This window comes from Myotis brandtii, unplaced genomic scaffold (genome assembly GCF_000412655.1).
Source record: "Myotis brandtii unplaced genomic scaffold, ASM41265v1 scaffold250, whole genome shotgun sequence".
Lineage (NCBI taxonomy): Eukaryota > Metazoa > Chordata > Mammalia > Chiroptera > Vespertilionidae > Myotis > Myotis brandtii.
In genome coordinates, this window is record NW_005359478.1 from 5,287,847 (window position 1) to 5,311,624 (window position 23,778).

The following is a 23,778-nucleotide window of genomic DNA, read 5'->3' on the forward strand; positions in this document are numbered from 1 at the left end:
GAGCTGGAGGCTTGGGTTGCCCCTGGCGATGGAGGAAGCCAAGCTTCCAGCCCACCCTGGCCGCCGCTCAAGGGAGAGAACAACACACAGGCGTGGCCAGGAGCCTGAGAGGTCAACACAGAGGGGCGCGCACACACACACACACACACACACACACACGGGGCGGCTGCTCCGAGCCTCTGCTGCCAGACTGTGGCTTAGGCCCGCTCTCCATGGGGAGTGGGCCTAAGCCGTCAGTAGGACATCTACTGAGGGCTCCCAGACTGTGAGAGGGGGCAGGCTGAGCTGAGGGACCCCCACCCCCCAGTGCACAAATTTCGTGCACCAGGCCTTTAGTATATAGTAAGAGCCAAAGGCACTTAACATTTGGTGAAAGCATTCCTATGGTAAAGCAAGTTAATGGGCTCTAGGATGCCACTTCCTAGGGAAGCAAGGATAATGAAAAGATGGCCATCATGATGGTATGGTGGTATGGGTACAACGGGGATAGCAGCCAACTTTCACTGAGCACTTTTGATGTAGGTACGTAGGATGTTTCATGTATTACTGTACTTAGTTTTAAAAAATCTAGAGGAATGGAAGTGAGCACACCATTTTGAGAGGCTATTTGCAACATATGTCTTGCTGATCATTCTAACCAAGAACCAGGGTCACATCTTTTTTGTTCATTCCCTTCAATATTTGTTGAATTATTTCAGTGATCCAAGTATGATTTTGGTTGCTAATGATAGAGCATTGAATAAATAAAATACTTTTATCTTGGGCCTTACCTTTTCTTGAGAAGGAGATAGAACAAAAGAGATGTTAAATAAACATCTCTATGGAAAAAAACAACAAAGTTCAAAAACGTAGGAAAAAATCCAAATTTTTAATAAAAAGAAAATCAATAGCTGCCACCATTTTAATGTCTATTATGTATCAGGAACTTTACATATATTGGTTGGTATTTTAAATCTGTTCTAAAATTATTATTTGGTTTAGCAAATATTTAAATTTCAACTATATGTCAGGCATTGAATAAACAAAACAAACAATAAATTGAGTCTCAGGGTAGATATTTTCTCCAAGATCCAAATAAGTAGTAAATGGTAAAACTTGGGATTTGAAAACAAGTTTGTTTGATCACAAAGGTAGAAGCAGAGTAACCAGTTAGGAAGTTACTGAAATAATCTTGGTGGCATGGACCAAAAGTCATAGCAGAAAAGAGGTCGATTCTCTTTGTAGGTAACGACCATATGACTTCTTCACAGGATAAATGGGTGAATGGCTGGAGTCCAGAGTGACTATATGACTCAGATGTTTTTAGTCCAGGTAATATAATTAAAATGGGGGCGGGAGCTCCAAGAAAAGCTGGTTTGGGGAAACTAAGAGATTCATTTTGGACATGTTGAACTTGAGATGTTCATTATACCTCAAATGTGAAATTGTTGAGCAGACATTTGGATATGTAAGTCTGGGGGAAAGGAGAGCAACTTGGATTAGAGATAAATATTTGAGGGTTGATAGGTAGATAATGTGGTATTGGTTGTGGCAAGGCTTGTATGCCTTAGATGGCCAAGGTTCAAGTGACAAGGATGCCATTAAGTTATGAAAAGTGAAGAGCCTGACCTTCGTTCAGATTCCAATAGAGGATAGAAGGCCATTTGCTTTTGTGATGAGAGATGAGTTATGGTGAGTCTCATGGGCATCACCAACTTTATTTTTGTTGTTTTGCTTTTTATTTTGTTTATTTGTTTAGAAGCTTTGACTTTTTAAATATTTGGAGAAATAAAGTTGCATGCCATAAAGCAGTGATTCTTAAACTGTAGTGTGCATAAGAATAACTGTGAGTCAGAGTTGGTTACAAAGTTGATTCCTAGGCCTCATTCCTAAACATGTTTATGCAGTAGACTGTAAAGGGGGCATAGGAATCACCTTTTCTTTCAAGCATGCTGGGTAAATATGTTCTTAAGTCTAACTTTTTTGAATAATAATTTTCTCTCCCTCTGCCTTTGCATTAAGCCTTTATTTTATTGCTCCTGTGATGATGGTTTGGGGCTTTTGTACTTCTACATTTTATTAGAGGTATCCCAGATCCCTTTCAGACCTAGAATCAGATCACTGGATGTTAGAGTGGGACTCTTCCTGACTCAGTTTTACTCGGGCATAATATGATGGGTACCTGGATATAAAAATGAGAGTAAGACATTCCCCCCACCAGTGTGCAGAATTCACAAAAGGAATGAGGCTCCCTTCCCCACAGCTCTTAGGATACTTCAGCTGGACCAAGATCCTAAAAGGAGTGGGGAGAAGGAGAGGTTGTGATAACATTTATAAAAAGAGAGCTGTGGCCATGTGTGAGTCCTCACCCATGCCCTTTGCAAGGGAGGTGAAAAGCAGTGAAACTTTCTACCTTAAGCCTGATAGGAGGACTTCAAGGGAGACCTAAAAAGAGCTTTGAAATATATTTCTTGCAATAGAGATATAGAGAACTGGTGCCTGTATCAGCAGTTTAGAGTCTGACTCCACCTGGAAATCTGGGGAGAGACGCCAACTCCTTGGCAGTAGAGGTGGGAGAATCTTGCCACATTGAGCTCATATTCTCTGAGTTTATAGGGCCAAGGCATGTGCACAGATTTCCTGTGGATAGATGTGGGACTCACAGGAGAGTCATGACCAGTGGAGTGACCCCAAAATACAGAGATGTCCTTTCAGATCAGGAAAAGTGTACCTGTCAGGGCATCATTTATAACTTCTACTTAAAGCCAGTCCTCAGACCCCTCACCATAAGTCAGTCAGGTTTTTGCTTCTACATAAAAAATGTCCTCCCACCCCTACAAATGAAATTGCTTTTTTGATATAGAACACACAAATACAGGAATTTCTTCTTCAAGATACAGATATACTTCCTCTAAGGAGTTAGTCTTCTCCATCAAATGCCCAAGACTACATCACTTTTCAATTAACAGCTATCTTCAGAAGCAGAGACTTAACCCTGCAGGGATGTATCACACTATAGGTTAGTTTTGATGGGGCAAAATAGAAGGTAATAACAATTAGTGTGAGAAGGATTAATGACGAGATTGAGTGGGATGGAGTTGAGGTGGGTGGAAGTCAGTGAAATTGTCTCACTAACCCCTTAGATATTGGGTTACAACCAAAAGCTAATTGCATCCAGCTCTTACTTCAGCCTAACACTTGCCAAGCAGTGTTACATATACACAAGGAATCTTAAGATGTGTCCTCCTGTTCTCTAGCTCACTAACTGTAGTCTGATAAGCCACAGATAAGTCAGTCACAGTCCACTTACCAAGATACATTTTATTATAGGTTTAAAAGATAAGTAACTATTTGAGGAAACAGTATGCATTGAAAACAAAAGCTGAAGTTACAACCCCAGGGCCGTCCGAAGATCATCTGTTGGTAGTTATCTCTCTGGTTGTAGCTGAGGAGACCTCTCCTCGCCCTGAGAAATCACTACCAAGTGAGGATTTTGCTGGGAATATAATTTCACTCTTTCCCTTGTCTGCCTTGATTGCCTCAGGAATGAGGCAGAAGCAAAGAGGAGTCATTAAGAAGGAGAGTTTTACAAACAGTGGTGTGCTGGTAAATGGGCTCTCAAAAACAAACAAACCACACACACACACACACACACACACACACACACACACACACAAATCTGATTGGTAGTGTTTGCCAATTCCCATGGTATAACTAACCCCACCATGGTCAATTTGGCAATATTTAATAACAAAATTGAAAAACTTCCAAAAATTTAACCATCAGCTCTCACAAATGAGTGCCAACCCATTCCAGCAGACTGTTGCTTATAAATTAATAACGATCAACTCCACCAAGTTTCCATAAATAAATGTGATATAACTTTAATTTCCTGAGAAGATACACAAATGCAAGATGGGCAAGGCATGGTGTTTAGAAAATTACTAAGAAACAACTTGGCCTCAGGTTCAACCTGTTCCCAGAGCAATTTTTGTTATACACAATACAAATATACTTAAGTTAGCTTTATATGTGACACTATTAATTAACATAATGCAGCTTTATATAAATATCCATAAATATTTTAAATTTTGTTAACATATAATCATATTATATAGCTATCAGAAAGAACCCACAAGTAGCATATTAATTGAACAGAGTTCCAAACTTTAGCAGGCTGGCATTGAATTGAGTTTGTACACATTTGACTAAGACAGGCTCTTCAAAGTGAGGAAGGGGATTTGGTTGGAGTAAGCCCTGAGCAACACCCCTGTGCCCCCTGCTCCAAGTAGGGAAAGGAAAAGAATATTGTCAAGAAAGGAAAGACCTGTTACAGCTTTCCTCCACCCACTTTGGGCTGAACGGGAGTACACTTCCTGAAAATTGAACCTGCTAAACTTTATCATCTGTAACATGATGGCAGAAATACCAACTCTAAAGCTAAGGCGGTGATGCAGTGGGAAGCCTATTGGCCCCATTAATCACTAGTTCTGTGTGTTGAGACAAGTTACTTATGCTCTATCTGCCTTCGTATTCTCATTGTGCCCCAAATACCTGCCCCATTAACTTTATAGAGTTGCCATGTGATATGCGAAAGCACTTTATAAACCATGGATAGCCAACTAAATACATGAAATCATTCCAGGACATTATCCAGCACTGGGAGTACCAATTTCTGGGTGAGATATTGTGATTACTAAAGCTTACTCTATCTTTACCATTGACAATGTTCAGACACACATACCAACGACTTCTCATGAAACCCTATGTGAAGGTTCAGAATGACCTCTTCAACCTACTGGCTTTGTAAAGTAGCCTGTATCCTGAGTATGATGAATGAAATCAAGGGAAATTTCCAAATAAAGTGCATTCCATTCCATGCCACCTGTGTCCCTATCCCAGTATCTTTCTAGAGTGTTCTCTATCCTCTAATATCATTGCATTTAAAGAGGGGTGTTGTTGGCATATCTGAGGCCACCCTGCCAGTCTGGCTGCTTTTTATTAGGAGGGTCTCAGAAGTTGGGAGTATGGGAAGAATAAAGTGAAACAGCCCAAGAATATGAGAACAAGGCCAGGCTACAGTGCTGGATCCTTTTAGCATACCAAGTAAGACTCCTATGAGAGAGAATAAGACTTCATTTTTCCACCCAGGAATTCAAAGGTTAGACAGACTCTTTGAGAAGCCTCTGCTCTTTAACCATCCATATTCATTTTACTATGGATTAGTACTGTCTTTGCCAACCCAATGCCAGGGGTAACCAAATATCTTTGGTCCTTCCTCTGAGTCTCTTTCCGATGACCATGAGAGATGAAAATTCATCTGCAGAGGAGTTCTGTTTGTTGTGTTGATTTGTGTACCCAAACTGTAGGCATTGAAAATCTGCCTCCTCCAACCCACCCACCAGATCTCTGCATGTGCTGAAAAGGAAGGGGAGACCAAATCAAGACTCTAGGAGATGAATTGGGGATTGGCTAGCAGTATGACCCCCCAGTACGTATTATTCTTTAGAACCTGATGTTCAGCATTGAAGATCAAGTCTATTATATCTCCAGCATGCAACTCATAAGTCCCTCCTACATTCTGGATTGTAGCGCTGTTTGTTAGAACTTGTATGATGCCTTTGTTTTTACGCAGCCGCACTTCAAAAGGAGCTGGTTCCTTGTAGGTTTTATTGGGAGCCACTTCGCCATAAATGGAATACAAGCCATCCCGAAGTATCTTCAGCTCCCAGTCAGCTATCTGACTCACGCAAGGAGGCTTAGGAGATGCCATTTTCCATCTTGAAGGCAATGGTCCTGTAAGAAATTTACAAGGGAGGGGGAAAATGGAAAGCATCATCATTTAATGATTCCATCATCTTCCTGGTTATATAGTTCTTTCCCCCTTATAGTTTGTTTCTTTACCTGGTCTATACTGATCATCTCCAGCCACAATTTGAGTATATTAAGTATCTAGCTGTTCCTTGTTTTAGAAAAATTGCAAATCCTAAATGCTTCACGTACTTGGGGAATTCTAAGGAAATGGATTTGGAACAGAGAAAGGGGGTTAAGTTTTAGGTGGCATTATATCTCTCGTTGATCAGTAGGTGAAAGAAAGAAAAAAAGGAGAGAGGGAGAGAGGAATTATGCACCAGGACTGATAACCAGGGACGGCAGTCCAGGAAGTGTGTTCATGCTTTTCTATGTAAGTACTATTTACTATGTGTCACTTTATCAATGAGACCTTCCTCATGAATCTGTAGTTTATGGGTATATATCATTCAAGAACCCTTTGAGATATCACTAGCCAAACCCTCCAAAAATAGCTACTGGGTAAATTTGTCAGATTAGAAATGGAAATAATTTGACTGTTTAAATATAAGTATCCCTAGCTTAATGTTATCACAGGGGGTGGGGAAAGGGTCAAGACTTAGTGATTTATTTTCATAGGTATATATGGAATTTACATATTTTACTATTGTTAATTGTTTGCATACAGAAGTGTGATTTCAGAGGCTCAGGAAATGCTTTTACCACCCAAAATACTTATCTGGCCTGTTCATTAATTCTCCATAATTTTTGCTATGGGGGCAAAGCCTTTATCTCATAAGTAGAAAGAACTTTGATAAGAAAATACCCTGGGCCCTAACCGGTTTGGCTCAGTGGATAGAGCGTCAGTCTGCGAACTCAAGGGTCCCGGGTTCGATTCCAGTCAGGGGCATGTACCTTGGTTGCGGGCACATCCCCAGTAGGGGGGTGTGCAGGAGGCAGCTGGTCGATGTTTCTCTCTCATCGATGTTTCTAACTCTCTATCCCTCTCCCTTCCTCTCTGTAAAAATCAATAAAATATATTTTTTTTAAAAAAAGAAAATACCCTGGAAGAAATAACATATTGACTTAAATTCTTATTTATATGTATATGAATGATATACACCTTTGAGGATAGATTCTGAAGGATCATAAAGGAAAGATCATTAGAGCAAGAAGCAAAGTCTCCCTGTATGGGCAATCCCAAAGCCCAGTAAATTTCCTCTTGCTTGACATGTAGAACACCTAGTCAATGGGCAAGCAAGTCACCAGGAAGAAGTGTCACTGGTTCTTTTATTTAATTCTGTGACAGGGGCCACTCACAGACCACCACTTGAAGTCCTCAACTTTTACCACATCAAAAGGGAATTTCAAACATATCATGAGTTTTACTCCATTCACTAGAAAAGCAAAACTAATCACAAAGACAGAGACCAGTGAAAAGGGATTTCCTAATTCCCAGGAGCCTGGGGAGCCTGGCAGTTTGCGCTGTACAGGAAGCAGGGGTTGTAGTTATCTCTAGAAATGTTCTCTCTCAGCTGAAAGTGCAGGTTTGGCCTAAAACATATAAACAACCCAAAATGCATTTATTTTTATTTTTTTATGTCTTTTAAGACATACTCTAAGGTTCAATTTAACTGTATATTTTAGTGTGTTTCCTAAGCAAATACCAGGTCACTATAAGGGAAAGTGACTCAGGAACTAAGAGGAAAAGAGAAAGGAGCAGAGGAAGTGGCCACTCCTTCCCCCCCAACACTCATTCCTCTTCTATACATTTAGAAACAAAAATAGCACCCCCCCCCTACACACACACACACACTCTGCTGAACACCAGCAATATGTGAAATGTGAGGAGGACTTTAGGTTTGTCAGAGAGAAAAATTGTAGAGATGTGAATAGTGTGTTTATTAAAACCTTGTATTAAAAGTAGGTTCCTGTATCTCAGATTCCCAGGCCTGTAAGAGTGATATGCGTTCCTGCCCAGAGATATGACCTTGATATTAGCTTCATGCTGGTCTATCTGTGTGACCTCAGAATCCTCAGTTCCTAGACAACTGATTGGCACATGATGAGCAGTTATAAATAGTAGCTGAAAAATGAATAAAATAGGATAAAGGCTTCCTCAACAGCATTGGAATGTGCCTTCTTGCATCAAATACTAAGAAAAGTAAAAAGAAGGCATACAAAACAGGTTACTTACCAAACTTAGCTACACAGGGCTCACTGACTGCCTGTAGGGGAAGAAAAAGAAAAATTGGTCAGGATAATGACAATGTCACAACTTTCTTAATTGGTTTATTTAGAGCTTCATATTCCTGAAGGAAACTTCTTTTGCTAACCAAGTTAAAAAAAAAAATTCCTCCTTCCACCCTGTCTCATCTCTCTCAGCTTCCCTTTACAGATGGCTGGCCTTGTCCTTTACCTTTTATTACCTAGTTACCCTTTTGAACCTTCTAGGCAAATATTAAGGTCTCATTCCATCCACCTAACCTCTACCCACAGGACAACTATTTGATCTTGAACTCTCTTTCTCTCAGGCTATAGAAATTTTCCATAAACAGTACTTTCCACACCCCGGTGTTTACACAAGGTGATCCCTTGGCATGTGAGAATAAAGTAATAGAATTTCTATTTATGTTTATTTTTATTTGAAATAGTTAGAAGTTATAGAAATATTTATAACTCAGGTCAATAAAGCCACCCTTGTTTAATATCCAGACAATCACGTGTCATATATAATAACTGAAATACCCTGAGAAGACCTCAGTTTCAAACTGTTGCAACATACCACAGTTTACACGCTTTAAATACTTGTAGTGAGATAAAGCATAATAAAAAAATTGTACTATGTGAAGTATATTGGTTTCCATATGGCAAAGTACTTAAAAGACTTTTTGAACTTAAAGATGTTGCACATTTTTCTTTTATAAGATTTCTTTGTCTGCTAGGAATAAATGAAGGGAGGGAAGGGAAAAAGCAGTGAGACAAGCTAAGAGATCCTTGTAGTCATCTGGGCAAGAAATCACAATGCCTCCAACCAAGGTTCTAGCAGAGGACATGGTGATAAGTGATTGGAAATAGAGCCAACAGAGGTCCTGACATGGATATGGGATGAGAAAATGAGAGGAGTCCAAGAAGACTCCAAGATTTGGGGCTTGAGTCATTGGAATCATTCAAATGAGCAAGACTTAAGAAGAGTAAATTATGGGAACAGAAAGAACCACGAGTTTGCTTTGGGACATGTCAAGTGTGTGAGGCTTATTAAATACCTAGGTAGGAGAATCAGGTAGGCAATTGGATCTGTGAAGATGGAATTTAAGGAGTTCTGATGGTATAAGTTTGGAGTCTTCAGCTACCATGTGATGCTTTAAGACTGGAGACTATGAAATCATCAAGTCAGTGAGTGTAGATAGGGAGGAGCCCTGGCACACTGCAATGTTTAGATCAGGGAATGAGGAAGAACCAGCAAAGGAGGTTAAGAAGGAAAGGCCAGTAAGTCAGAAAGGAAACAGAGGTAGTGTGATATTTGGAAACCAAGAGAAGAAAGTGTTTCAGGAAAGAGGAGTGATCAGCTATGTCAAATGCTGTTGGTGGGTCAAGAAAGAAGAGGACAAAGAATTGACAGATGGGCGTGGCAGTCACTGGGGTCCTTGATGAAAGTAGGCTCCTCGATGTGATGAGGACAGAAGCTTCATTTGAATGAGTTGAAAAGTAAATGAGAAAAAAATAAATTGGAGGGATTTTGGTGTAAGGGAGAACAGAAAATTATATTCTGACAAATTTCCCATCCTGGAAAATTGTCAACATTAATTAAATCCAGCTGCTCTGTGTCTTTCACAGTTGAATACAACTGAGGAAAAAGACTTTGTTGAAAGGTCTTAATTTAACTTTATGGCCACTAACTTCAAGTGGGACTTCAGTGTTGCAAAAACCTGAAGAATATAATTAAGAAAGAGAGAGAAAAAAGTGAGTGGGTTAATGCAAGGTTAGGTTTATAATTGTAAACCATGGAATTTAAGTTGTGGAAGGAAGGAAGGAAAAGCATGAATGGAATAAGGACCAACTTTATTTAAATTTTTAAGAACACAAAAACTTTGTAACACTGAATGGGATTAAAAAGTCAGTGTTAGCTCTGCCCTGGCCAAAAGGTTGCAGGTTCAATTCCCAATCAGGACACCTAGGTTTCAGGTTCGATCCCCAGTTGGGGCACATATGGAAGGCAACAAATCTATGTTTCTCTTCCACATCAATGTTTTTGTCTCTCCCTCACTCTACCTCTCTCCCCCTTCCTCTCTCTCTAAAAATCAATAAAAACATATCCTCAGGTGAGAATTAAAAAGAAATTTAGCATGATAAGCACACTAAAGAACGCATTTTTTCCATTTTGATCTACTTTTCTTTGTGAGGTCATTTTTTTTAGTTATGGCAGGCAAAACCATGAATCAAAGTACATTAACTTAGATTAGAACCTTCAAATTATTGTATCATAAAATGTTAAACTAATATAAGAAAATAAAAGTAACATATTGAAAAAATTACTCTACTAAAATATTAGTTCAGTTATTTTAGAAGTATTTGTTATATATTAGCATATTCTATAAAATATAATACTTTGGTAAAAGCAAGATGGTTTTGCACTATGAATAAACTACATTAAACATATTATTTGGTTCACCTTTATAATTTCTATTTTGTGTATCTTTTTAATATACATAGTGTTAGTACTTGGATATAATGTATAATAGCATACATTTTGGGATTGAAATCAAAGTAAAAAACATTTTTATTTCAGTAGAGGGGTGCAATCAAAACGTTTGAAAGCCACTATTTTATAATAAATCACTAGATTCCTGTGTTTGTTTTCGCTTTTGCAATTATCTCTTCTGCATCTTGGGATTTCTTAGAAGAGATGTTGAAATTCCATTTAGTTTAACTCATGATAGGCATGTGATAGGGAGTCCCTTAACTTTTATTTCCTCATTTATAAAATGAGAAATATAATAGCATCTAGCTCATTGAAATTGGTCATGATTTAAATGAGGCTATTCTTGTGAAGGGCTTTGCCCAGATATTCTGTGTCTAAATCCTGCTCATTCAATATTAGCTATATTGATAATGATGCTGATTATAATAAAGAACTGAATAAAACTTTAAGCAACTATATTCCCAACATTATACAGCATTATAAGCAGGAGAAACAAAAGTAATTTATGGCACTTGCTTCTTAAGAAGTTTATAATCTTTCTAGAAAGACGACTGCATTCATGGAGCAATTGCGTAACAATCTAAATATAAATGGATGCTGATGTAAGAGCCGTAGATAGTATCTGTGCTCTGTACTTTCATGTCTAAAGAGTGTTGAGAAGCTTAACGTCATAGACTAATGGCCAGAGACAGACATCCTAAAGACTATCTCTTGGGCTGCTGTAATGTCTAGTATATAAGTTACAGAAACCACCGTTGTGACATTCTCTAATTACTACCACCAGTGAAAATCTGTCCAGCCACAAAAATCATCTACTAGTATTTGGCAGAGGTAGTCTTTGATGGAGGAAGTGAAATAGATAAGCAAGGAATACCGACATTGTTAAAGTCCTTTGAAATTTATATTCACTGTACTGTCATTAATAGTAATGGTGCAAATATTAACCACTACAATGTGCTGAAAGGCTACTTATGGGTCAGGCACTGTTCTGTCTCATTAATCCTTACCAAGACTCTATAAAATGAGAATTGGCAGCATGCTCATTTGCAGGTGTGGAAATGTATAAAAGAGATTAAGTAACTAGCCCAAGGTTATGCAGCTGATAAGAGGCCAACCAGGCTGAGATCCAAACAGAGCCTGTCTGACTCACAGGTCTCTGTGGGGCAGTATCTATTTATAATTCTGGTCATATCTGGAAGAAGCAACTATCCACTTCTAAAGAAGCATATGGGGCTTTCAGCTTGGTTGAATTTAGTTCATTTTTGCTGAAGAGGGTCAGTTGCTCTTGTAACCCCATTTGATTTAAGCCAAGATTCACATAGTTGGGTTCAAATGGCCAAAGCTCAATAATTCTTTCTCCAAACCAACCCTCATCAGATCATCCTTTGGAAACAGAATGTACTCTGCTTTTAAGTAGAAGCACAACTTCCCCTTTGGAAGTATCCTTCTTTTCATTAAAGCAGGGGACCCGCCTGAACATTTGGTTTCTTAGGGACAATTTCTGTGAGGCTATTTTCACTGAGGAGTTGTTGAAATTGCTTGGGCTCATAGCCAATCCTTTTCAGTTGACTGTCTTTTGAAAGAAGAAGGGGGGAAATGAAAATAATGTTCTCCCAAAGAAATTTCTGTTGGTCTAGAACAGTGGTTCTCAACCTTCCTAATGCCGCAACCCTTTAATACAATTCCTCATGTTGTGGTGACCCCCAATTTCATTGTTACAAATTGAACATAATTAAAGCATAGTAATTAATCACAAAAACAATATGTAATTGTATATGTGTTTTCCGATGGTCTTAGGCCACCCCTGTGAAAGGGTCATTCGACCCCCAAAGGGGTCGCGACCCACAGGTTGAGAACCGCTGGTCTAGAAGGAGCCAATCTCCCTGTCTAAAGCTTGGTGAATTAGTGCCTGGGGAAGCTGGGAAGTGGAATGTTGTATATAAAAACAAGAGTGCAGATTAAAATAATCTAAACTCCAAGGTTCATGGGTCTTGTGAGAAGGTGGAAGCAGCCCCGTCATAATGACTCACCTTCCGCCAGCTACTCAGGCCTCTTTTCCAAGTATACTTGTTTGTGGTCAATAAGGAAAGGGCAGTGCAGTCAATGGAAAGTGGAGCACACAACCTGGTACTGTCAACCAGGCCCTTGGCTGTTGCCATAGGAAATACACCATGATGGCATCCTTTCAGAACAGTATGAAACATCTCCAAATTTGGAACAAACTCTGGGCTATTTCTTTAGGGGCAGAACTTTTCATTGAAAAGCTATGCGTTGTCTGGGAGAGAGAATCCAGAATCAGAGCTCAAGCATATGAGACTGGTAAAGTTCCATTCTGGTAAGAGGTATCGAATCCTCCATGCCCCTGAAATTCCTCTGTCCCTTTGCAAGAGCCACTGTGTGCCTTTAAAAAAGGTATTTTCCCCCTCTTCTATGCACTGGATCCCCATTCATATGCAGGGATGGGTGACAAAGTCATCTAGCTCATGAGACTTGATTTTTGGTGGTTTGGGGGAGGAAAAGGCACTTCCAGATTTAAGCTATTGCTATATTCTCATCCTTCCCCTTCTTCAGAAATCTAAACACTCAGAACTCCTAACAGTTCTCTTCTTTCTGCTCAAAGCTTCACTGCTCTAGAAAATTCAGACTATTGCTTGATACCTTCCCTGAGAGAGTGGAGATGTGGTTAGAAATGCCTCTGTATACTTGTCTATCCCTGTGCAATACTGACTAATGGGCTATTGGGGGAAAGCTACACTTGCCCCAACATCAACTACAGTGTACTGCTTGCTCCTACATTTTTTCTCCATTGCTTTCAAATATCTTAAGTTGGAGAATTGTATCTTTGAAATCTTTGCTGGCCAATTCCCTAAGAAAAATGTTTCAGCAGTTCCTGATTTCACATCATAGTCCTTTCTTAAATGGGTATGTATCACCTTATTCTCCCCAAGGCTCAGAATCTTCAAACATACCTAAAAATGGGCTAAATCCTAAATGACATAAAGCATTTTTTAATTTCTTTTTGCTCAGTGCTATGCAGCCAACAGAAAAACTTCTAATAAAAACCTAAAGGATCTCCATTCTCTTCACTAGACCCACAACTTGGACTGGAGCTCAATGGGAAATTCCTGATAAGAATCAGGGGCTTCCCAATTAGGAATGTGTTTCACCCTTCCTCCATGAAACCTTCCTTGATCACCCTAGCCCAAAGCCATTGCCCCCCCCACTTGAACTTCTAAAGCATTTATATTCTATACCACCCTTAGATGAATTATAAATCACTGTATCTTATAGCTAGAAGGGACTTTATAATAAATAAATCCATTCTCCTACCACCATTTTTCAGACAAAGAAACTGAGAATGAGAATTCATATAGCTAGTTATTGGGAGACCTAGAACCAGAATCCAGACCTTCTTACTCCTAGTCAATGCCATTTCCCTCCTCAAAGATACACTAACCACCTGTCACTTACCTTATCCCATCTTCCACCATCTTTTTATGTCCCTTCCCTCCATTAGACTAGAGCTTGCATCTCATTCCTTGAGAGCAAGTATTATATTTTACACCTTTTCATTCCACCAAGAGGATTTATTTAGCAAAGTTCCAAAAAGGGAAAAAGTACTCCACAGGCATCTGTCAAATGGCTAATTTAATTAAGCAATTTTCTCCATCTAACTCAGTTCTGCCACCAACATTTAGCATTTTCTAATACCTTTAATTTCATTACACTTAGATAAGCCTCTAAAGCCATAAGCCATGACAAATTAGATTATCTCCACTTCCATGTCCCTTTCAACTAGCTCTAACAATACTGAGTGGCAATGACAATACCAGACTTACAAAAGACAAAAGGATTATAACCAATAGCAATCTCAGGTACTGTTATCTACTTACCTTGAGTGGGAAAAGAGTGAAGGCTACTGTGCTGAAGGAACAGACTAGTAGCACAATAACCAGTGCTGAGAAGACCCATGGCTTCCAGCATGGCCTCGGTGCTCCTGGAGGGCTTGCATGGTGTAGAGGCATATTCTCCATGTGTCTCAAACTCATTCTCTGCAGAAATGAGAGCTGTGGAAGGAGAAATTCACAAATGATGGGCCAGTGATGCAACAACTTGATTTTGTCCTATGCTAATTAGTAGTGGGTGTAAAAGGCGGGGTTTCCCTTATTCTGTCTTGTTGGAAAAACGATACTTCTAGGCTAAGTGCTGACTCTCATTTGGTACCAAGCCAAATGTGTTCACTCAGCGGAACGGAAGGCTTCATAAAAGCCAACACAAATAAAGAGGATGAAAAAAAAAAAAAGCACGAGGGAAGTTTGGAAGGAAAATATTCTTTCCCAAAGCAAGAGGAAGTACAGTGCTGTGCAGAATTAAAAATTATTTCCAAATAAGAAATTTATTTCTTGTAAGAAGAAATAAAGTCCAAGATAAGGTCCTTTCATACCTCAGATATTATAATATTGTGAGGCAAGGGGGTGAGAAGCCAGGAAGCCTAGGATGCATGGTTTGGTAAAATAGAGTTTCATTAATTTCTAGTATATAAAATATGTTCCTTCTGAGGTCGTCTCTAGCAAGCACCAAGGGTGATACTGGAATTTGATATGAAATACATATAGCCACAACAAGCTTAATTCTCTAAAACCTCACTATTTGGAAACCCTGATAATTCATTGTGGGCATCAAACAGAAATAAAGTTATCATACAAAAGGATACTATTTCACACCCTGTCCCCCAGTCTGATCTTGCACTCTATTCCAAAAACAAACAAACAAAAAACAACTTCAATTTTATTCCTGGTGCCTAAAATACTGATATACTACAAAATTGAGACAGTCCCATCACTCTCTGTACCTCAGTCATACCATCTGTTAATTGGGATGCCTACCTTTTTCACAGAATTCTAGCACCATGTGATAGAAAGAACATGGACTTTAACTCAGACCTAAGAGGGAGCCTTGAGCTGCCCTCCCCGTACCCATGCCCTTACCCACACAGTGGCCTTTGGTGTAGTACTTGACTGCTCAGTTTCCTTCATTATAATATGGAGAACATTTCCACTCCACAAGGCTTTTTGGAGAATGAAGTAAATGTCAAAGTCTTGGCTCAGAAGAGGTGTTCTGGGAGTATTTATCTCTTCTCCACCCTCTTAGAAATGTTGCAAAGACTGAATCTATACTAATAAAAGGGTAATATACTAATTAGCCCAAGGCGACCGGACATCTTCTAGACGTCCAACTTCCTTCCAGACAGTTAGGGGGTGACCAGGCCGGCAGGTGGGCAGTTAGGGGGCAACCAGGCCAGCAGGGAGGCAGTTAGGGGGCAACCAGGCCGGCAGGGGGGCAGTGGGCAGTTGGGGGGGGGTGAGGCGGGCGGGGGGCAGTTAGAGGGCAACCAAGCTGGCAGGGGACCAGTTAGGGGGTGACCAGGCCGGCAAGCAGAGGCAGTTAGGGGCTATCAGGCAGGCAGGTAGAGTGGTTAGGGGCAATCAGGCAGGCAGGCGAGTGGTTAGGAGCCAGCGATCCCAGATTGCGAGAAGGATGTCGAGGGGTCCTGGATTGGAGAGGGTGCAGGCCAAGCTGAGGGACCCCCTCCCCCACCTCCTCCACCCTCCGTGCATGAATTTTGTATACCAGGCCTCTAGTCAATTATAAAAGCCCAGAAAATAATTATTTCTTTTTATATTCACCCCAGGGTGTAATTTAGCTAAAGTTCATTTAAATAAAAGGAGGTAAGCCCCGACAGTGTGGCTCAGAGGTTGAGCATCAACACATGAACCAAGAGGTCACAGTTCAATTCCCAGTCAGGCACATGCCCAGGTTGATTGATGATTCTCTCTCATCATTGATGTTTCTATCTCTTTCTCCCTCTCCCTTCCCCTCTGAAATCAATAAAAACGTATTTTTAACAAATAAATAAAAGGAGGTAAGATGAAAGCATTTTGAAGACAATTTTGTTAATATAACAAAGATTTTGTAAATTAGAACAAAGCCTCGAGATTTAACATCCTCATTTATGAAGGAGGAAGCTAAGAATAAGCAAGCAAGTAGTGTGTTGCATCACTGATGATGGGCAGTGGAAATAATACTGTTTATAACCCAACCACCTTCCCTTAGAACCACACTGTGTACTAACTAGTACAGCAATATTTCTCATTGAGCTGCCAAATTTTAACTGGGCCCTGTTTTACCTTGGTCACCAAACTATCTCTGAAGAAAAGACCCACAGAGTGACACAGAAATAGTGATTCAATACAACCATGTTTTTGTGGCTCTGTACTAGATGCAGTGATGCAAAATGAGTAATAAGTAACCTGACTCTGAGAGGGTGAAGTTGATGTTGTACATGCAACTTCTGTATTTATATCATGTCTAAAATGCAGATGCAAAACTCTAAAAACGGAAAAACTGCACTCTTTCCTCCCTTCTACTCTGATCTGCTTCCTTTTCTGGCTTCTTTCCAAATTTTAGATGGAACTCCCTCCACTTAGTTCAGTAAACATTTATTCAAATGAGGAACTGTCCCAAATAAAAATCCAGCTCCTCCTTCTGCCCTTTACCAAGGTAAGGCCCTGGCATATCCTGATTATTTTAACCTTAAGAAAGATGACAGGCTTATTTCCAGGATACATTCCAGGGCTTCTTTTTATGAAATGGAGTTCAGAAATGAAGAAACTTCAGGTTAGGAGAAGTGACAGAAGAGAAGACTTACTCAGGATTAATGAGTCACCCCTGGTATCTCCTTAGTATAAGCTAGCAGAATTGACATCTCAGATGTGCCATCTCAGGTTGTGACAGGTGTAGAAGAACACCAAACCCAAACATATGGCCTGTCCCTGGTTCATATACTTGGAATGAGATTTTTTTTTTCAATTAAGTCCAAATAGCAAATCCATGTTGAACATTTACTAGAGGGCAGAGCCTCAAAGAACAGAAAGATTTAGATAAGCTAAAATAGTTAAGAAGAAAAGTTGGAAATGGGTTGTTTGAGAGGAGAAAGGATGGAGTTATTTCTTGAGGGAGTGGGAAATCTTGAACAAGTATTCAGAAGTGTAAACATCTGTAAATGTTAGAAATGTTAAAAAGAACCCAGTAGTAGAAAAGAAAAGAGAAAAAAAAAAGAACTCAGTAGGAACAATGACGAAACACCAAACTTTTGAATAATCTAGTAGTTTTCATTCAGGAACTGCAAAATGATGAACTTTAGAAAAACTAGCAAGAAAATGTACTCACTTTGTGACAAATATATTTGTCTTTTTTGAAGATACATAGGAAGATGATAGATAGATAGATAGATAGATAGATAGAGAAAATAGGCAGACATGATACATAAATAAGATTTTAATCTTGGAATGTTATGAAGGCAACAACTTATCTGTTAAGATTTATAAATGTCCACTCTATAAAGAATATTGTATACAGCTCATTATGCATAAGTAGATATATATGTATATATACATCTATCTATGTATATAGGTATCCCAAAAAATGTATACACACACTTTGAATCATTATAAATGTGTTTATTAAAATACATTTCATTTTCAAAATTAAGCTATCAGCTGTTAAAGTGTGTATACATTTTTGGGGACACCCTGTATATACACATATTTACATATGTGTATGATAAACTCTAACAGATACACTGAGATTTCTCCTATCAATTTCCAGATCACTTTCTCCAAGGAATTAATAACAACCCTATTCAGGGGAGTCTAGGAAATAGTTTGATTCCAAACTATGCTTTTCTTTCATCACATGGGGACCCTCTTCTATGCCCCAAATTGCCTTGTTGTGTGCTGTCTGTTTTTGCCTGTCTACTTTTTTGGAGCCCTTATTAGTGGTTCTCAACCTTCTGGCCCTTTAAATACAGTTCCTCATGTTGTGACCCAACCATAAAATTATTTTCGTTGCTACTTCATAACTGTAATGTTGCTACTGTTATGAATCGTAATTTAAATATCTGATATGCAGGATGGTCTTAGGCGATCCCTGTGAAAGGATCGTTCAACCGCCAAAAGGGTCGCGACCCACAGGTTGAGAACCGCTGCCTTACTTGATTCTTTGTTGTTAGTCTATGTCTTACTGGCTCAAGTACAGCCTTTGGGTAACAAATCAAGTGGCCATTTTCCATGGAGGCCTTCCTGTGGTATCTACCTGGCTTACAACTAATTTTTGAGAAAGGCTGTGTGGGGTGATAGTTCCTGACGCTCTAGCCTGAGTCCTCTATGTGAGTGGTTTGTTGTTGTTGTTGGGGGGGGGGGCAGAAGTGGGGGGCAGGGTGTCCTTTCTAGCCAAACCACCATGTGTCAGTATTCTGGCCATGGAAGGAGCATCTTAAACACCATTTAATGGGAAGAATTGCTTCCTGCTTGGAATCTGAACTGAAAATAGATTTTGCATTGTGCAATATGGTAACACTTCCTCTTTACAACCTCAAGCATCGCCCTAGCTGGTTTGGCTCGGTGGGTAGAGCATATGCCTGTGGACTGAGGGTCCTGAGTTTGATTCTAGTCAAGGGCTCATGCCCAGGTTGCCAGCTGGATCCCCTGTGGGGGGCGTGCAGGAGGCAGCTGATCAATTATTCTCTCTCTCACCATTGATGTTTCTATCTCTCTCTCTCCCTTCCTCTCTGAAATCAGTAAAAAAAAAACAACATATATTTAAAACCTCAAGCATCACTCTAGAAGCCCTAATGAATGGGCATTGCTGTTAGATCATACCTTGCCCAGTATCCCATAGGTCACCAGAGAACTATGCATTTCACCTGTATATTTCAACCTAATTGAAATAAGAGGGTTTAAAATTCCTGAGACTAAGCATCCCCAAATCTCCTGGATTTCCTTGGGCATCCTGAGGGGTCTGGGGGAGGTCTTTCGCCTTAACTCTTCTAGTTGGTCTCCTTATTTGACAAGCTTCTAGGCCAGTATAGAACAATCACCACATTCACTGCATTCAACACCCAACTGTGGCAAGTGTTCATTTAGGCATCAATGAGACGCTTTCTCTTCCAGTTTTCCATTTTTAGCACTGACTTTACACCATTCAATTTAGATAGTCTGGTCATGGCTAGATTTTTGGTTTTGGCACTGAGAATCTAATTGAGTAAAGAAAAGTTTTGGCTTTTCTGTACTCAATGATTCTAAAACACAGCAAAAGGACATGTTATTTCTTTTATTCATTTAGTAAACATTATTGAATATCTTCTATGTACCAAGTGCAATGTTAGGAACTTGAACACTGATAGACAAAAGTCAGTCCCTATCTTCAAATTTGGTATTGCTTTTTTGTTTGGTTTTATTTGGTTATTTCAGGTAGCTTGGGAAAGAGACAAATATACAGGGCAATACAGGGCGAAGTGTGGTAATAGGATGAGAACCAAATATCTGCCTTTCCTCAGAGAAAGGGGTAGTTTTATAAAGGAGGCAATGTCTAGGCTGAGATATAGGTCTAAAGAGAGGGTAGCCCCATTATAAATATCTCATATCATCCCATTCCCCTAAGCCAAGCCTGTATAAGGCTTGTGAAGTAATTTGGTCCGGCCCTGCCAAGGCATTAGGGGTTAGTTAATTAAATGTTTGATCAAATATAGCAGGTTAATTTTTAAATTGATAATTTTATGGCCCAAGAATGATGTTATAAATATCCAAATGGCCCTTGGCAGATAAAAGGTTCCCTCCGCTGCCTAAGCTAATGAATGACTATTCAATAAATTTTCACCATACAATATGTATGTGCTATATATTCATACATAATTTGCTGAACAGCATGACATATAAATATATATTATATATACTGTATGTAGTATATTGGTTATTTAATGTGTGCATGTGTACATGCACGTGTGTGTGTGTAGTTTCAAGCACTTTACTTGGCAATGGTGGCATCAGGAGGAGTAGACAGGGTCTCTGATCTTAAGGAATCCATTCCCTTGGAATTGCCGATTCTTTTACATTCCATCCTTCCAAATTTGTATTGAAAATATGTTTCAATTTCCGGATAAGTTTCACTCATCTTTCTTATATGATTTTATGTAACTTCCCCGGAGTTACCAGTTAATTCAATTCAGGTGAGAATTGGCAGAGTATCTAGAGTTGTTCAGGCTGAGGTACTTGTCTATCCAGTTTGATGACTTAGCTGTGAATACCGTAGGTAGGATGTTCCAGTAGAAAGAGCAAATCTCTGCTGGCATGCTAATGGAAAAAACACTGAATCACAGACAGCAGTATAGAATGCTGCTAGATGAAATGGTGCCAATGATGGGAGCAGACAGTTTCCATTTGCTAAATGCAGAAACAATCCCATGGAGTTAACTATGAATATTATGCTAAGATAAGGCCTAAATATTTCTACTTTTTCATCACCCAACAAGCCTCAAGGAAATGTCTTTGGCTGAAAGTAAAGGTATCTTCCTCTTCACACGTACACAGCCTCTTACTTTCTTTCCTGGTCCTTCATCTAGTGAATTTCTAGATCCTGTCACTAATTGCAACACCGCTGACTGCTGATCTCAAATGTAAACCATAAAAAAGGAGATAAAAATTATGGAGTATAAACTAGGAAACAAATAAGTATTAAAAGCCTGCTGTTCTCCAGGCAATGTGTTTAAAGTTTAAACTTTCACATGTTTTCTGAGGCTTATGTAATCTTCACAACAACATTACAGAGTAGTCCTATTAATCCCATAGGACATGGAGAGAAACTACTTAGGACTCTTCGATGAACCACTACTATTTCTCTAAATAATTAAATATTTTCTTAGAAAGTATTGCAGTTCTAGTTCTGGTCCAAGATGGTGACATAGGAGGCTCCTGAACTCACCTCCTCCCATAAACACATTAAATACACAGCTACACATGAGGCAGTTCCCTCTGAAGGAAATTCGGAAACTTGCTGAAAAACTTCTGCACATTGAGTGCGTGAGAAAAAAACCTCACACTGAACCTGGTAGGAGAGGAATAAAGGAAGTACAAAACAACCAGAAAAAATTAACAAAATGGCAATAGTAAGTCCATACATAAAACTAATTACTTTAAATGTAAATGAACTAAATTCTCCAATCAAAACAATAGACGGAATGAATGAATTAAAAATAAGACTCATCTATATACTGCCTACAAGAGACTCATTTTAGCTCTAAGGACACACATACAGACCAAAAGTGAAGGGATGGGGAAAGATGTTTCATGCAAATGGAAGCCAAAATAAAGCAGGGGTAGCTCTACTTATATCAAACAAAATTGACTTTAAACCAAAAACTATAATAGAGTCAAAGAAGGTCTCTATTTTCAGATGGCCTCTATTTCAGAATTAATATTGTTAAAATGTTTATACCGCTCAAAGCAATCTATGGATTCAATAATCTTGCCGAGCTTCCATCCCATGTTGCAGTTGGGTGTAGTTCAGAATTTAGTCAAGATTTAGTCCATTAGTGGAGTCCCACATGGCCATGAGCCATGTGGGTGCAGGGGAGAACAGCCTCCTGCAACAGGAGCCCCAGGAGCCTGGTGTCCTGGAGCCAAGAAAACATGGTTTCTTTGTTTGGAAATTGAAATATTCAGGTTTTTGAGTCAATCAGTGGCCACACCTTTCCTGGCCACTGACTCGCTTCTAGGTGTGATTGATGGGTGAACACCTTCCTACATCACTCAGACTTTACTGGGCATGCATCTATCTGATCTTCCCTCTCCTCCTTTTCTGTTAAATAATAACCAGGTTATTACACGCCATCACCACCACTGCCTACGATAATGTTTAGCATGTGACAGGCACTCAAGTCAGTGTGGAAAGAAGGAAAAGAAGCGAGGGATGAAATTTGTGGGCTGTGTCTCTAGAATCTATACCCTACCCAGCTAGATTTATTCAGATGCCTAATTATCATGTAATTAAGGGAAAGTCCACACATTCTCCTTGGGCCAACCTTTTGTAAGATGTATTACCAGGTAAATCTTTCTGCTGGCTAATCCACATCCTTCCTGCTATGAATATCACCTCTTTTCTACCTTTTCATTTTTTAAGGGCAACGCTAAATAATTTCCTAATATGCTATCCTTTCGTGTTCCAGGCACTATGCTAGGTTATTTACCCTGATTAGTGCAAACTCTCAGAACAATTCCAGGAAGTGACTGTTAAGTTTATTCTTCAGATGGGAAAACTGACTGGTCCAAGCCTCCACTCAGCAAGCAGTAGAGTCAAAATTCAACCTGTCTGTCTGGGAAGACTGTGTTCCTCTTTTGTAACAACCTTCCTACACACCTGCCCATGCTTCCTTCTTTATCAACTGCTTATAGTTAGTTAGTTAGTTAGTTAGTTAGTTAGTTAGTTAACAAATACTTAAAAGAAAGTTACTGCATTCCAGACACTGTTTTAAGTGCTTTGCAAGTATTAAATCTTTGTATCCTCATAACAATCTCATGATTGTTAGGTATCATTACTGTTCACCTCTTACAGACAAAGAAACTGAGGCATAGAGACTAAAGTTCTCATTTTACAGATGAAAAAACTTAGACAAAGAGAAATTAAGTAGTTTTCCCAAAGTGAGATTGTTAGTTGGTGACAAAGCAGGGCCTCCTTTCAGTTCAGATACCTCTACTTTTAATATAAAAAAATAATCCACTGGGGCGCTAAATTTTACTTGCTACTTGCTAATCAAGAGATTAACAATAAAATAGATATTATAATTTAAGGTTCATTCTCCTGTTTGCTTTGCATCTCTTATAACAGCTTTTATTTATTTTTTTTTTCTCGTTATATTTATTTATTTTTTTTTTCTTTTTTTTTTTTAATTAAATCTTTATAGGTTCATTCTGTTTGCTTTGCATCTCTTATAACAGCTTTTATTTATTTTTTTTTTCTCGTTATATTTATTTATTTTTTTTTTCTTTTTTTTTTTTAATTAAATCTTTTTTTTTCAGGTTACATTTGTTCCTCTTTTTTTCCCCCCCATAACTCCCCTCCTCCCAGTTCCCACCCCACCCTCCGCCCTCACTCCCCACCCACTGTCCTCATCCATAGGTGCACGATTTTGGTCCAGTTTCTTCCCGCATCTCCCATTCCCCTTTCCCCCCCAAGAATAGTCAGTCCATTCCCTTTCTATGTCCCTGATTCATTATAATCACCAGTTCATTCTGTACATCAGATTATTTATTCACTTGATTCTTAGATTCACTTGTTGATAGATGCATGTTTGTTGTTCACAATTTGTATCTTTACCTTTTTCTTCTTCCTCCTCTTAAAGGATACCTTTCAGCATTTCATATAATACTGGTTTGGTGGTGATGAACTCCTTTAGCTTTTCCTTATCTGTGAAG

General features: G+C 39.2%; 1 protein-coding gene across 2 annotated transcripts; it reads right to left on the minus strand.

Moving 5' to 3' along the window:
- Positions 1–3,858: 3,858 nt before the first annotated feature.
- Positions 3,859–17,302, minus strand: TNFSF18 (tumor necrosis factor (ligand) superfamily, member 18). Of its 2 annotated transcripts, none has more exons than XM_014540658.1 (4): positions 17,181–17,302; positions 14,365–14,538; positions 7,967–7,997; positions 3,859–5,775 (listed from the first exon to the last, which is right to left on the minus strand). In XM_014540658.1, exons 2-4 carry the CDS (start codon positions 14,518–14,520, stop codon positions 5,429–5,431), a joined length of 534 nt encoding a protein of 177 aa, XP_014396144.1. In that variant the 5' UTR covers positions 14,521–14,538; positions 17,181–17,302; the 3' UTR covers positions 3,859–5,428. The 2 variants fall into 2 exon arrangements, with proteins under 2 accessions (XP_014396144.1, XP_005867728.1); XM_005867666.2 differs by lacking the exon at positions 17,181–17,302 and adding an exon at positions 15,460–15,476.
- Between the last annotated feature and the right edge of the window lie 6,476 nt (positions 17,303–23,778).